Genomic DNA, 14,810 nt, shown 5'->3' with positions numbered 1-14,810 from the left:
GGATCCCATTTACCAAATAAAGTACCTGTAATCCTGTAACTCATCATAATAAGTGAGAATTTACATAAAAAAATATATGATCAAGAAATAACATCTGAAGAAAGATTTAGTATTTCTTTTTTGTATCTTGCCGATACCTTGACCTAGCTTTGGTGGTCCACATGAAGAATAAAATCAAAAAAAATTAGATATCCAAGAAGATATTTATTTTCATTAATCCGTAAAATTTATCACCTATAAACATAAATACAAATTCTTGGTATAGGTTCACGGATTATTACATTTAATCAAGGATTTGTATAGTAATTGATTAAATGATTGGTTTTTTTTCTAAGGTAAAATGACATTTGAATTGAAATATGCATGGTTTTTTTTCAGGAACATAGGAAAAAACTTAAATTTGAATTTATATTATGGAATTTATTCTAAAGAGGTCTATTTTTATATTTTCAGGCTCACGGAGGAGCGGGAGTGTCAGGAGACTTTCCATTAGCTGGTGTTTTTGCGGGTGTAAGAACACTCCGAATTGCTGACGGCCCTGACGAAGTTCATCGTAGGTCTTTAGCCAGAATGGAATATTTTAGATTCAATCAAGCTAAACTGTGATCTCTTTATACGGACTGTAAATTTTGCAACTTGCCACAAATTGCTGCAAGTATGCAAATGATGTTATAAACTATTGTTTGTGGTTGTCTTCCAACATAAAATATGAGTATTTTTCAATTGTTTATTCTGGCGAAAAAAGAATGATGTTGTAAAATCCTCAAAAAATATAATAATTCACTACACAGTTTTGCCATAGCTGTAAATATAACATGTAAAACTTTAAAAAGAAGTAAGTCATTAAGTATAGGCCAGGGTTATCGCAGGGAAATCGGTGAATATTGCCCAGACTAGATTTTTATATTGCAAAAGCTTGTGAATGCAATATATCTTGCAAGAGGGAATTATTCATCAATATCTTTGCAATAGTTAATGCAATTAACATAAAATAAAATTTTCTTTTGTAAAATTTATATCGTAGATTTTTATAGATAGGCTGATATTTATATAGATTATCATTGTCCATCTGAATAAGATTAATTTTTTCACTTGATCTGGTACATCGAAACTGAGAAAAGCAATCGAGTTGAGATGACCAATGATAATCTTTTTATCACTATTTTAACTATTATGGCATAGTAAATTTCATTGACAAACAGCACGTGCCCCCTTGAGTTTCTAGTGATAATTTTTCATATCACTCTACTGTACTAAAATGAAATAATCAGTCAGTAAGATCAAAGGATAATTTTGTAAAATAGCGATATATAAATATATATATATATATATATATTATATAATATTCAAGAGTAAACTACTACTATGAAGCAAGTTTGTTTCTGAAATAAGCTGCTGAGAAGTTTGTTGTTATTATTTTGTTTTACAGATGTAAATATAATAGTCGTGTATGCTAGTTGATAAACTTTAATACAGTTTTAAAATTATGTCTCTATTCAGGGCCTAGTATTGAAAATATGCTTTATAGAACTCTTTATACTTGCATGTATATAAGTTATAAATGTTGAGGATGTTTAAAAACAAATGCATGCAGTCAGATTTGAATAAAAAGAGATATTGAGAATGCATTGAGCCAGCAACCCAAAGATACAAAAATGAAATATCATCTAGAAATCAACACCCTGTCTCCTACAAGAGACATGCATGCCTTTATTTGCATTTGATTCAATTCTGTATAAAGGAAAGAATTTCTTTAGATTCACTTCAGTGATGAAATATATACCTCTTTTCACTCATTGAAATGTAACCTGTGAATTGTAAAATATTCAAGATAGTTTATTTAGTTTCCTGAAAGGGTCAAAATCTTTATTAGAAAAATTGGAGTTGATTAATGTACACACATTAAGAAGCCAAAAAGACTTCTGATATAGTATTTTAGTGCAGATCATGTTGACGTTATGAACCAATACATGTGTTGTAACTTGTAAATGCTTATTGTTATATTTATACATTAATTTTTATTGATTATATTTTTTGAAATAAAAATGATTGATTTAAATGTCTGATTCCACTTATTTTTTTTTATACTTCGTACATGTATAAGACATATTATAATGTGACATAAGGATGCTACTTAGGGCTTAAATGGAAATCATAAAATTGAGAATGGAAATGGGGAATGTGTCAAAGTGACAAAAACCAGACCATAGAGCAGACAACAGCCGAAGGCCACCAATGGGTCTTCAGTGTAGTGAGAAACTCCTGCACCCGGAGGCGTCCTTCAGCTGGCCCCTAAACAAATATGTATACTTGTTCAGTGATAATGGACGTCACACTAAACTCTGTTACGGCCAGAAATCGCCTTTAAATTGTAGCCAACAAAAGACACAAATCAATAATAAAATTTAACAATATTTAATATACAAAAGTTTACAAAAGGTATTACACAAATATTACTGTTAACTTAACTGTCAAAATATGAGTCCAATCAGTTATCTTTATCTGTATCCGGAAATCTTTCGGAATCCAATTTGAATATTACGTTCACTACTAATGTCACAATCCAGTATGATGTTGTTTGTAGAATAAAAGTGTCAATCCAAATGCTGTGAATACTAATGTCTATCAATGTCTATGTCCAAGTTTTAATTATGAGAGTTTAACTTTAGTGTCTGTATATATAGTGTTGTCATGGAAAATTCTGGAACACTCTATAATGGAACATTGTGGAAAATCCTGGAAAGTTACAACGGAAGTTTCTGGAATAACGTAGAAGTTTAAATTACGCATCTTTTATAAGGATCATTCTAGAAAGTTCCAATCATTCTGTGATTGTTCCAGTGATTCCTAAACTGCACAATTATAAGATTATTTGGTAAACAACTATCAGGCCATACAACACAAATTAGGCCAACATAAATAAACATAATAATTACAATATCATAACACCTCCCCCCTTAAAAGAAGTTTTAGTGTAACAAAAACTTATCATGAATAATATGAACAAAAATACATAATATATACAAAGTGATTTAATAAGCTCTAGATAAAGCATCAGCTATTACATTATCTTTACCCTTAATATGTTTTACAATTACATCATATTCCTGTAACAATAAACTCCACCTAGTCAACCTCTGATTCTTGTTTCTCATTTTATGCATGAAGGTGAGAGGATTATGATCAGTATAAACAAGAATAGGATATACAGTGGGATTCAAATATACATCAAAATGTTGAAGTGCTGACAACATTGCAAAACACTCTTTTTCAATAGTTGAATAATTTTTCTGATGTTTATCTAATTTCTTAGAAAAATATGATATAGGTTTTTCAACATTATCATCTGTCTCTTGATATAAAACAGCTCCTATTCCTACATCGCTTGCATCAACAGCAAGTTTAAATTGTTTTTCAAAGTCTGGAGTAATCAGAACTGGACTATTAATTAAAAGTGATTTGCTATTTTCAAAAGCTTTTTGACAATTTTCACTCCAGATAAATTTAGAATCTTTTCGTAAAAGATGAGTCAATGGTTGAACAACAGTAGCAAAATTTGAACAGAATTTCCTGTAAAATCCTATCATGCCTAAATATCTCATAAGTTGTTTTCTATTTGTAGGAGGTGGAAATTTGGAAATAGCTTCCACTTTAGCCATAATAGGTTTTACTTGACCTTGGCCAACTGTATGCCCTAAATAATCAACAGTGGCCTGACAAAATTCACTTTTACCAAGATTAACAGTCAAATCTGAATATGACAATCTATCAAAAGTATCATACAAATGTGTTAAATGCTGTTCCCAGCTATCACTACATACAATAAGATCATCAATATAAGCATAACAACAGTCTAAATCTTTTATAAAATTATTGATCATTCTTTGAAATGTAGCTGGTGCACTTTTCATGCCAAATGGCATTACAGTATATTGAAATAAGCCATCTGGTGTAACAAAAGCTGATATTTCACGAGCTCTCTGTGTCAATGGAACTTGCCAATAACCTTTCAATAAATCAAATTTGCTCACAAATTTTGCTTGACCAATATTGTCAATACAATCGTCTATCCTTGGAATCGGATAGGAATCAGATTTTGAGACTGAATTTACTTTTCTGAAATCAGTCACGAAACGAAAAGTTTTATCTGGTTTTGGCACAAGGAGACAAGGAGAGCTCCATTCACTGTGACTCGGTTCAATAATATCATTGTCAAGCATATATTTAATTTCTTTTCTCATAACTTCAAGTTTGAGTGGATTGAGCCGATAAGGATGTTGCTTAATTGGAGAAGCATCTCCTACATCAACATCATGACAAACAGCAGTGGTTTTGTTTGGCACATCTGGAAAAAGATTTTTAAAAGAAAATACCAAAGTTTTTATTTCTTCTCTACGATCAAAAGACAGATGTGCAAGTTTTGAATCTAAATTTGACAAAATTTCTGAATTTTTCAATCTAACTGTCTCTTCCATAGTTTTACAACTAAAAGTTGGTTCAATTACATCTGGTTTGTCATGATTGTTCTCAAATTTAACCATGCCTAAAGTGGCAACTGGTTTACTATCACATAGTACATTAGTACGCTCAAAATATGGTTTTAACATATTAATATGACACACTCTATTTTGTTTGCGCCGACCTGGAGTTTTTACAATATAATTCAAATCATTAATTTTATTCTCTATTGTATAAGGACCACAATATTTAGCCTGTAAAGGATGTCCAGGGACTGGCAAAAATACAAGTACCTTATCACCAGGCTCAAAAACTCTATCCCTGGCATCTTTATCATACCAAATTTTCATCTTGTTCTGTACATTTTTTAAGTTTTTCTGAGCAATTTGACAAGCAGTATACAATTTTTCTTTAAATCTAGATACATAGTCTAAAAGATTCAAGTCAGTATGTTCAGTAAGCCACTTTTCCTTAATCAATTTTAACGGTCCCCTTACAGTATGACCAAATACCAACTCAAAGGGACTAAATCCAAGGGATTCTTGAACAGCCTCTCGAACCGCAAAAAGTAGAAAGTGAACTCCATCATCCCAGTCTCTGTCAAATTGAAGACAAAAAGTTCTAATCATGTTCTTCAATGTTTGATGAAAACGTTCTAAGGCACCTTGAGATTCTGGATGATAAGCACTTGATCTGTACTGAGCAATCCCTAACTGGTATACGACTTGCTGAAATAAACCTGACATGAAATTTGATCCCTGGTCGGACTGTATAGACTTAGGAAGTCCTACTAATGTGAAAAATTTGATCAAAGCTTTGACGATAGTAGGTGTCTTGATATTTCTGAGCGGAATAGCTTCAGGAAAGCGGGTAGATGTACACATGATCGTCAATAAATACGCATTTCCAGTCTTGGTCTTTGGTAAAGGTCCAACGCAGTCAATTAGAACTCTGCTGAAAGGTTCGTCAAAGGCTGGAATAGGCAGAAGAGGTGCTGGTGGTATTTTCTGGTTAGGCTTACCAACAACCTGGCATATATGGCATGATTTGCAGTATTCTGCAACATCGTTTCTAAGTCTGGGCCAGTAGAAATGTTGCAATATTTTTAGGCAAGTCTTCCTTATACCTAAGTGTCCAGCCAAGGGGGTGTCATGGGCAAGACCAATAATTTCTTGCCTATAAACTTTAGGCACCACCACTTGGTACACCACTCTCCATTCCTCCTCTGGGGTAGCATCAGGAGGCCTCCACTTCCTCATTAAAATGCCGTCCTGATGGTAAAAGCATTCGGCCACTTTGTCTGCTTCCTCCTGTGGTTGAGCTCTCTGGCTGAGCTGAAGAACCTCAGGGTCTTTATGTTGTTCTTCAGATAAATTCTTTCGGTCTAATGAATGGCTGTTTACATCTGGCCATGGCATAATAACATTTTTGTTAACACTAGGTGGTTTTATAATAGCCTTTTCTGAGTTACCAGGATCTTCAATGTCAGCTATGAAAGTGTCAGAAAGGTCCATGTAATCAAACTTGTCTTCTTGCAAATTCTCATTTTGTTGTTTTCTAGCCATCGCCCTAGTAACAACACAAGCTGGATACAATTCAGCATCATCTTCAGGTGATTTAACATCCACCACCGGTTCACTGGTAACAATTGGTTCAGCAACCACTTTGTTCCTAGCTAGATCATTTCCTAGCAATAAGGTAACACCCTCAACAGGGAGATTAGGACGAACACCTACAACAACTGGTCCAGTTATCAAATCTGACTTCAGATAAATACGATGGAGAGGAACATCTATACAACCTAACTCTACACCTTGTAACAAAACGGAGGCACCAACAGAAGTCTTCTCGGACAAAGGCAACACACCTTCTAACAATAAAGACTGAGAAGCTCCAGTGTCTCGTAAAATCTTAATAGGCTGAAGAGTGGTATCATCAACAATAGAAATAAACCCATCAGACATAAAGGGTTTATATTCCTCCATGTAATCACAAAAACTGGACTTAAAAGCCTGACTCGCAGGACATTCCAACGTACTGGTAATATAAGGTGTCGTACAAGCACTGGACTTCGGCTTATTATATCTTTCATTTTTCTTCTGGAGTCTAAAACAATCAGCCATCAGGTGACCAATCTTCTTACAATAAGCACAAGTCAGTGACTTCTTCTCAAAAGTATCAAATTTTGGACTAGACATATTATAACTGGACTGACTCTTATTCTGTGGAACAGGCTTACTATCAGTACGCTCAGTGCTTTGATTTTTGTAATTTCCACTGGAAGTATTAACATTTTGACTCTTGAAACTTCTTTTATGTGAAAGAGTATAATTATCTGAAATTACAGCTGCATCATGTATTGTCCCAACAGTTTTGTCGTCTAAATGTGTTTTTAAGTCTAAATGAACACATTGTTTGAACTCTTCTAATAACATCAATTGTCTTAGGTTATCAAAATTGTTATCTGTTTTCTTTGAAGTAAGCCATTTATCAAATAGATCTTCTTTTTCTCGAGCAAATTCCACATAGGTTTGTGAATCAAACTTTTTATAAGATCTAAATTTCTGTCTATATGCTTCTGGTACTAGCTCATAAGCTTTCAAAACTTCCTGTTTCACCGTGTCATAATCGGAACTTTTTTCTGATGGAAGTGCGGAGTATATTTCAGCGGCCTTTCCTTCAAAAACACTTTGTAGCATTGTAGTCCAATATGGCTTTGGCCATTTCAAATTATTAGCAATTTTCTCAAACTGTGGAAAATATTTATCGACTGTTTTTTCACAAAATTTTGGAACCAAACGTATATTTTTTGCTGCATCAAAATAATCTGATTTCGACTGGACTTTAGTGTTGCTTTCTTCTTTGACCATTTCAATTTTCAGTTTTTCCATCTCTAGCCTTTCTCTCATTTCAAGTTCTTTTAATTTTAATTCATCTTCTTTTATTTTCTCCCTCTCCTTCATTTCCAGTTCTTTTAATTTAAATTCATCTTCTTTTTCTTTTCTCTCTATTTCCAACCTTTCCTTCATTTCCAGTTCTGCTTGTTTTAATTTAAATTCATGTTCTAATTCAAGCTGTTTTAATTTAAAGGCATCTACATTTTCGACCTTAAGTTCAAGAGCCTCTTCACCTAAAATTTCTGCGTCAACTAATTTGTCTATAACCAAATTTTTTATAATTTGTTTTCTCATAGATACTTTAAAATTTAACTGCAGATGTTTAGCAAGCAACACTAATTCGTCTTTCTTTAAATTATCAAAACTCTCCAGGTCTGGCGTTTTCAAAAATTTACCGGCATCAAATGCCATTTTGTAGAATTTTGTTGGCTAGTTATAATAAAAATATTGAAAAAATTTTGAATAATATATTTTCAGTATCCCGGACGAGCCCCCAATTTCTGTTACGGCCAGAAATCGCCTTTAAATTGTAGCCAACAAAAGACACAAATCAATAATAAAATTTAACAATATTTAATATACAAAAGTTTACAAAAGGTATTACACAAATATTACTGTTAACTTAACTGTCAAAATATGAGTCCAATCAGTTATCTTTATCTGTATCCGGAAATCTTTCGGAATCCAATTTGAATATTACGTTCACTACTAATGTCACAATCCAGTATGATGTTGTTTGTAGAATAAAAGTGTCAATCCAAATGCTGTGAATACTAATGTCTATCAATGTCTATGTCCAAGTTTTAATTATGAGAGTTTAACTTTAGTGTCTGTATATATAGTGTTGTCATGGAAAATTCTGGAACACTCTATAATGGAACATTGTGGAAAATCCTGGAAAGTTACAACGGAAGTTTCTGGAATAACGTAGAAGTTTAAATTACGCATCTTTTATAAGGATCATTCTAGAAAGTTCCAATCATTCTGTGATTGTTCCAGTGATTCCTAAACTGCACAATTATAAGATTATTTGGTAAACAACTATCAGGCCATACAACACAAATTAGGCCAACATAAATAAACATAATAATTACAATATCATAACAACTCAGAATTGCACTCAAGAAACTAAAATTAAAAATCATACAAGACTAACAAAAGCCAGAGGCTCCTGACTTAAGACGGGCGGCGGGGCATGTTTTTTGATATCTCAACCCTCCCCTTATACCTCTAGCCAATGTAGAAAAAACTAACACACAACAATACACATAGTAAAACTCAGTTTAAGAGAAGTCCGAGTCAGATGTCAGAATATGAACAAAAGAAATCAGCCTATTTATCCCTGTTTCCAAAGGGTTAATCACATACAGGTTGTCCATTTGAAAAAAATCCGCAATGTCCAACTATTGTTTAAGGAGTTGTGCCCTGTGGAAATATCAATTTTATTAACAAGAGTGCATATGCTGAAATGTCTCGCCTTCTTTCATTGATATTATGTTGATAGTTCTAAATGTACAGCTTTATTACAACTGTCACATAAATTTAACATTAACCATGAAAACTAAACATTGACCACTGAACTGTGAAAATGAGGTAAACCTTACAATCATTCAATACAGCAAATATAATAGACATATCGCATACAGTATAAGAATAAACAGCTGCGCCATCAGCGCATGATATGCCCGACGTCTTGTGTGAAAGTTTCATGCAATAATCATCAATAGTTCCTGAGAAAGTTTTAAGCAATAACCATATATTGTTTTTGGGGAAAGACAGCTTCAAGCCGTCAATTCCCTAATGGGGTTGGCCAGAGTATTATTCCCTCACGTCAATCATTTTGTTTTGATAGTTTGGAAACCCCCTCAAAATGTCATACTGAAATTGATGACAAGGAGAACAGATTGACTTTAAATACATTTTTTACACATGATTTTTTAAGAACATGTATCCCTGTGATGAGAGTTGTAACTGGGAACTTTATCAATGGAAAATTAAAACTGAATAGATTTTTCAGTCCTCACTTTCTTGAGAATACTGTCACAAAAAATTGAGAATGGTCTTAGCCTGCCATTCAGGTGTACATAATTAAAATTCTAAAATATATTGTAGTAGTTGTTAAATTCAATTGAATTTTAGATAATTAACTCCCAACTTTAATCAAATGTTTTCATTTAGAAGGTGCAGATCTCATTGGTCCAAATTGTCTATATGATGAATTCTTGACTAAGGAAATGAAATAACAATAAACAACAATTACTTTCATTATTGTCAGCCTTTCTATATGTTCTAGCTGTTCTTTTGCTCATTCTTTGTATGTAGACTATCAAAAGATACCCCCCTTAAAATTGAAACAATGGCCGTCTTTTCCCTTAGAGCTCTTCAGCTCTTTGATTTAGACACGGTGGGACATGTGAAACCCCCCCCCCCCCCCCCCCCCAACCCGTTTTTTTTTTTACAAAAAACTAAATATCACTAAAATAAAATTTTGAATCAAAACCAAAAAGTATACAGATCTTTAGATTAATATAACAAAGAAGTGTGTAAAGTTTTAAGCAAAAATCATAAATTATTTTTGAGATACGGCGTGACATGTAAAAAAAACCTCCCCTGTTTAACAAAATACTCAATAACTCAAAAATAAAATTTTTGAATCATCACCAAAAAGTATACAGATCTTTAGATTAATATAACAAAGAAGTGTGTAAAGTTTTAAGCAATAATCATAAATTGTTTTTGAGAAACAGCACAATATGTAAAAAAACCCTCCCCCTTTTTTACAAAATACTCAATAACTCAAAAATGAAATTTTGAATCATCACCAAAAAGTATACAGATCTTTAGATTAATATAACAAAGACATGTGTAGAGTTTTAAGCAATAATCAGTAATCGGTTTTGAGATATGGCGCGATATGTAAAATAAAGGGCTGTGCTTGAGCGCATGATACGCCCGTTGCTCTTTTAACTTGTCTTTTATGCTTTAAATGAATTTATATGATCAACTAGAAATATATATACAAATCAAAAGGGACGTTACATTAATATATTCACCAAAGTTTCATAAAATCCCCCTTTTTTAAGTATAAAAATTCATTACTTAAGAAAACGTAAAATCTAAAATTTATAAAAATGGAAAGAGAGCTTATGTCAATAGATTTAAACAATTTATCAAAGTTGCATAAAATTTTGTGAAAGTGTTAGTTATTGTCCCAAAATTGGAAAATCCCCCCTTTTTTAAGCATAAAAATTCATAACACCGAAATGTAAAATCTGAAATTTATAAAAATTGAAAGGGAGCTTACATCAATAGATATAAACAATTTACCAAAGTTTCATGGACATTGGTGAAAGCCTTTTTGAGTTATTGTCCGAAGTGTTGAAAATCCCCCTTTTTTTATGAATAAAGCCCCATAAATCCAAAACTTAAAATCTAAAATTTATGAAAATTGAAAGGGAGCTTACATCAATAGACATAAACAATTCACCAAAGTTTCATGGACATTGGGGAAAGCCTTTTTGAGTTATTGTCCGAAGTGTTGAAAATCCCCCCTTTTTTATGAATAAAGCCCCATAAATCCAAAACTTAAAATCTGAAATTAAAAAAAACAGAAAGGGAGCTTACGTCAATAGAAATAAACAATTCACTGAAGTTTCATGGAAATTGTTGAAAGTGTTTTTGAGTTATTGTCCGAAGTGTGGATGACGGACGGACGGACAGACGGACGGACGGACAACGGTATACCATAATACGTCCCGTTTAAAAGACGACGGGCGTATAAAAACAGACCAAAACACAAAAACGTAAGTATAACCACTGAACCATGAGAATGAGGTCAAGGTCAGATGAACCATGCCTGGCAGACATGAACAGCTAACAATTTGTCCATGCAACAAATATAGTTGACCTATTGCTTATAGTTTAAGAAAAACAGACCAAAACATAAAAACTTAACACTGAGCAATGAATCATAACTAGAGGCTCTAAAGAGCCTGTGTCGCTCACCTTGGTATATGTGAATATTAAACAAAGGACGCAGATAGATTCATGACAAAATTGTGTTTTGGTGATGGTGATGTGTTTGTACAACTTACTTTACTGAACATTCTTGCTGCTTTCAATTATCTCTATCTATAATGAACTTGGTTAAGTAGTTTCAGTGGAAAATGTTAGTAAAAATTTACAAATTTTATGAAAATTTTTAAAAATTGACTATAAAGGACAATAACTCCTTAGGGGGTCAATTGACCATTTCAGTCATGTTGACTTATTTGTAAATCTTACTTTTCTGAACATTATTGCTGTTTACAGGTTATCTCTATCTATAATAGTATTCAAGATTAAAACCAAAAACAGCAAAAGTTCCTTAAAATTACCAATTCAGGGGCAGCAACCTAACAACCAGTTGTCCAATTCATCTGAAAATTTTAGAGCAGATAGATCTGGACTTGATAAACAATTTCTCCCACTGTCAGATTTGCTCTAAATTCTTTGGTTTTTAAGTTATAAGCCCAAAACTGCATTTTACCCCTATGTTCTATTTTTAGCCATGGCGGCCATCTTGGTTGGTTGGCCGGGTCACTGGACACAATTTTTAAACTAGATACCCCAATGATGATTGTGGCCAAGTTTGATTTTATTTGGCTCAGTAGTTTCAGAGAAGATTTTTGTAAAAGATAACTAAGATTTACGAAAAATGGTTAAAAATTTACTATAAAGGGCAATAACTCCTAAAGGGGTCAACTGACCATTTTGGTCATGTTGACTTATTTGTAAATCTTACTTTGCTGAACATTTTTTCTACTTACAGTTTATCTCTATCTATGGATTAGACACAAGTTTTTCAACTTGGAGAAGACGTTACTAAGTTGAAAAACTTGTGTCTAATCCATTTGTCTCTTTTTGGAACAATAAAATATGTTTAAACTAACTCTAGCTATAATAATATTCAAGAAAATAACCAAAAATAGCAAAAATTTCCTAAAAATTACCAATTCAGGGGCAGCAACCTAACAACGGGTTGTCCGATTCATCTGAAAATTTCAGGGCAGTTAGATCTTGACCTAATAAACAATTTTACCCCTGTCAGATTTGCTCTAATTGCTTTGGTTTTTGAGTTATAAGCCAAAAACTGCATTTTACCCCGATGTTCTATTTTTAGCCATGGCGGCCATCTTGGTTGGTTTTATTGGGTCACCAGACACAATTTTTAAACTAGATACCCCAATGATGATTGTGGCCAAGTTTGATTTTATTTGGGCCAGTAGTTTCAGAGGAGAAGTTTTTTGTAAAAGATAACTAAGATTTACGAAAAATGGTTAAAAATTGATTATAAAGGGCAATAACTCCTAAAGGGGTCAACTGACCATTTTGGACCTGTTGACTTATTTGTAAATCTTACTTTGCTGAACAATTTTTTCTATTTACAGTTTATCTCTATCTATAATAATATTCAAGATAATAACCAAAAATAGCAAAAATTTCCTGAAAATTACCAAGTCAGATTTGCTCTCAATGCTTTGGTTTTTGAGTTATAAGCCAAAAACTGCATTTTACCCCTATGTTTTATTTTTAGCCATGGCGGCCATGTTTTTTGATGAAATAGGAATTAAAACACAAACTTTATTCTAGATACCCTAGGAATCAATCAGATGAAGTTTGGTTTGAATTGGTTCAGTAGTTTCAGAGGAGAAGATCTTTGAAATAAATTATGACGACGACGACGACGGACACCAAGTGATGGCAAAAGCTCACATTTACTTTTAGGAAAGGTGAGCTTAAAATGAGGTTAAGGTCAAATAAAACCTGCTCAACTGACATAGATCATAAAATATTCCCATAAGCCAAATATAGTTGACCTATTGCATATAGTATTAGAAAAAAAAATTCAAAAACTTAACTTTGACTACTGAACCATGAAAATGAGGTCAAGGTCAGATGAAACCTGCCAGGTAGACATGTACACCTTACAATTATTCCATACACCAAATTAAGTAGACCTATTGCATACAGTAATAAAAAGACCAAAACACAAAAACTTAAGTATAACCACTAAACCATGAAAATGAGGTCAAGGTCAGATGACACCTGCCAGTTGGACATGTTCACCTTGGAGTCCTTCTGTACACCAAATATATACTAGACCTATTGCTTATAGTTTTTGAGACGAGGACTTGACCACAAAACTTAACCTTGTTAACTGATCATTGAAATAAGGTAGAGGTCAAGTGAAAACTGTTGGACAGTCATGAGGACCTTGCAAGGTACGCACATACCAAATATAGTTATCCTATTACATGTACTTATAATAAGAGAGAATTTAACATTTAAAAAAATATTTTTTCAAGTAGTTACTGAACCATGAAAATGAGGTCAAGGACATTTGATATGTGACTAATGGAAACTTCTTAACACGAGGCATTTATATACAAAGTATGAAGCATCCAGGTCTTCAAACTTCTAAAATATAAAGCTTTTAATGAAAAATCTTGCAATCGTTTCCAACAGAATTTTAATGAAATTAACTTTGTAGGTTTGTCAGCATTTTCCCAGAAAGTTAAAAAATATAAGCTCTTATTCATTATTTATCTCTGAAGCCTACATTTCTAGCAACATTTTTATGAAATTTACTTGAAAGGTCTATATCAGTTATGTCTGTGAAAATTCAAAAATGATGGCTTTAGCAGAGATGTGGTAACATGTACATGTTTAAAATGAAAAGCAGGGAATAAATACCTCATTTGCATGATACTTAAAAAGGATGACAGGAATTTGAAAAAAAGACTGTACATGAGACAAAAATTCCATTCATGTGTACAAAATACTGTGGATTCATGATTATTCTTTGGATACCAATTTTCCTGGATTTCGTGGGTACAGGTGAACCACGAATTCAAATGTTCCACGAACTGAAAATTTTCTGTAGGTTTGAATGTAGACTTTGGCAAAACCATGAAATAAAATATCCAAGAAAAAGACAGATATTCCACAATCCGTGAAAGTTAAAGAAGCCACAGTAGTCCTGTATTAGGAAAATCTTTAATTCAACTTCCATATCCATGACAATGAGATCAAGGTCTGATAAATCCCATCAGATATAAAAGCATGTATACCTGTTGACCTATTGCTTACAGTTATTGAAGACGGACCAAAATAAGAAAATTTAACATTGACCGATGAACCCTGCAATTAAGGTCAAGGTCAGATTATACCTGTCAGACAGATATGAACACCTTACAATCATTCCATACACTACATATGATTGACCTAAGGATTATAGTACATTGTAATTGAGAAACAATCCAAAAATCAAAATCTTAACAATGACCCATGACCATAAAAATGAGGTAATGGTCAGACCATACCTGCTAGACAGACATGTACACCTTGCAATCATACTATGCAACATACAGTCGACTAAGTGCTTATATTATCTAAGAAATGGACATAATCATG

At 32.8% G+C, this 14,810-nt stretch overlaps 1 protein-coding gene across 4 annotated transcripts in view; it reads left to right on the top strand.

Moving 5' to 3' along the window:
- The window catches only part of LOC139528383 (acyl-CoA dehydrogenase family member 10-like), a 113,209-nt gene extending 111,150 nt beyond the window's left edge, over window positions 1-2,059 (top strand). For 2 of the 4 annotated variants that reach the window (XM_071324354.1, XM_071324351.1), the window contains one exon: window positions 454-2,059. In XM_071324354.1, coding sequence (XP_071180455.1) covers window positions 454-606 — 153 coding nt within the window. In that variant the 3' untranslated portion in view covers window positions 607-2,059. The remainder of the gene's footprint in view (window positions 1-453) is intronic. The other 2 variants (XM_071324353.1, XM_071324352.1) reach the window with 1 other exon arrangement.
- Window positions 2,060-14,810: the final 12,751 nt, after the last annotated feature.

This window comes from Mytilus edulis, chromosome 6 (genome assembly GCF_963676685.1).
Source record: "Mytilus edulis chromosome 6, xbMytEdul2.2, whole genome shotgun sequence".
NCBI lineage: Eukaryota > Metazoa > Mollusca > Bivalvia > Mytilida > Mytilidae > Mytilus > Mytilus edulis.
Note: the sequence above shows the minus strand (reverse complement) of the source record. Positions and strands in the feature narration are given on the sequence as shown.